The 1,514-nt window shown below is 32.0% G+C and overlaps 1 protein-coding gene across 1 annotated transcript in view; it reads right to left on the bottom strand.

The window, feature by feature from the left end:
- LOC110111743 (subtilisin-like protease SBT4.4) overlaps window positions 1–804 on the bottom strand; it is a 2,887-nt gene extending 2,083 nt beyond the window's left edge. Inside the window, exons 1-4 of the mRNA XM_020843743.2 lie at window positions 703–804; window positions 520–614; window positions 286–383; window positions 39–154 (exon numbers count right to left, since the gene is read on the bottom strand). Of these exons, the coding sequence (XP_020699402.2) occupies window positions 39–154; window positions 286–383; window positions 520–614; window positions 703–804 (411 nt within the window). The remainder of the gene's footprint in view (window positions 1–38; window positions 155–285; window positions 384–519; window positions 615–702) is intronic.
- Between the last annotated feature and the right edge of the window lie 710 nt (window positions 805–1,514).

Genomic DNA, 1,514 nt, shown 5'->3' with positions numbered 1-1,514 from the left:
TCAGGCCAGATCCCTGTGTCGATCATGCCGACGATAACATCTGACTCAAAGGGCCGACGTGGAGCGCTTGATGGAAAACCCATGAAGTTCCATGATCTTGTGGTGTGAAGTTGCCTTTGCTTGCTTGGGAACACAGAAACCAATTCTTCCATGCCTGAGTTTATACAACACAGCAAATTTGAAAAATTGATATTTTTCAAGCCAAATATTATGCATTAATAGCATTGAATTTATGATTGCAATTCTAGCTAGTTTTCTTTTGATTTATGTGCATATTTATATTACCAGATAACTTCCTTGCTTCTTCATCGGACAGCATAGCGGCGAAGCCATTAAAACTCTTGGTGTAACTATATATCAGACGCTTCGTCGCTTCCTCGTTGCTGCATTCAGCATTATTTTTGAATGGAAAATATGCATTTATATATAAGCAAAAAAATAATTAACTTGATATTTATTAAAAAAAAAATCGGAACCAGAAAATCGAGAAAAAAGATAGGACTTGTTTGGGCAGATCACCTTAATCCAGTTGCTTTCTGGAGCAGTTCTGAGTGAGCTAATGGTGGCAGGCCAACTAATTCGCTTGGCTTTTCTCCCATGTACACGATGTATGGCTATAGATTGTTCACATTAAAAAATTGCATGCAATTGTGGTAAATAAAAGAAATAATAAATATTGTGAAATGAATATTGCAATCATACTCTTTGGTTGAGCTCTGTGGTCTCCGCATGGCTTCTGAGAGCCTTCGTTGCAAGCATTAGGAGAAGAAATGAAGATAGCAAAGGGAATAATTGCCGATCCATAATCGCGATTAATTTTGAGTTTAAGGAGGCAAAACCCAATTTGTTACTGCCATTCTATGGAAGGGTGATGGGTTTATATAGGCGTTTTTTGTGCAAGGAATTATATTTATTAACTAAGAGTTGCCAGTGAGGAGAAACAACTTCAGCTTTGAATTCTTCCTTGGACGTAAATTCTGTAAGGAATTCCCTATAAATGATCTATATAATATTCTTAAGAAAATTATGCCAAAATACTTAATCCGTCTACTTCTACGTGTTTTTTATTTTTTATTTTTTTTTAATTTTCAATGGAATAAGCAATGAAATTTATTATCAGATAATTAACTATAAGCACTTATGTCTCTATTTTGTCAGATAATGTTTTTTATAGAATTTAAATTTTAGTATGTACAAATAATGCTTTTATTTTTATTTTCCTACGATTTTTATATTGCATTTACGTAAATTCAACGTAAAATCTTTATGATAAGACTTATTAGAATTTTATCACAATAAATTTTAAAATATTTGAATTTATTCTTAAAGACATCTCCAATAAAATAAATCTATTTTTCAATTCAAAATATAATAAGAGTTATATTAAACTTACGCTCATTAGAGCTGGAAATGGGCAAGTATGGCTCGGTCAGAAATGTCCTAAATGAAAAAATATTAAAACTGATCAATGTTATTCATTTATATTTTAAAATCTCAAAAAAGGCAATTTGCCG

The sequence above is a fragment of the Dendrobium catenatum genome, unplaced genomic scaffold (genome assembly GCF_001605985.2).
Source record: "Dendrobium catenatum unplaced genomic scaffold, ASM160598v2 fragScaff_scaffold_665, whole genome shotgun sequence".
In the NCBI taxonomy this organism is placed as follows: Eukaryota; Viridiplantae; Streptophyta; class Magnoliopsida; order Asparagales; family Orchidaceae; genus Dendrobium; species Dendrobium catenatum.
The sequence above is the reverse complement of the archived record's forward strand: the minus strand, read 5'-3'. Positions and strand labels throughout refer to the sequence as shown.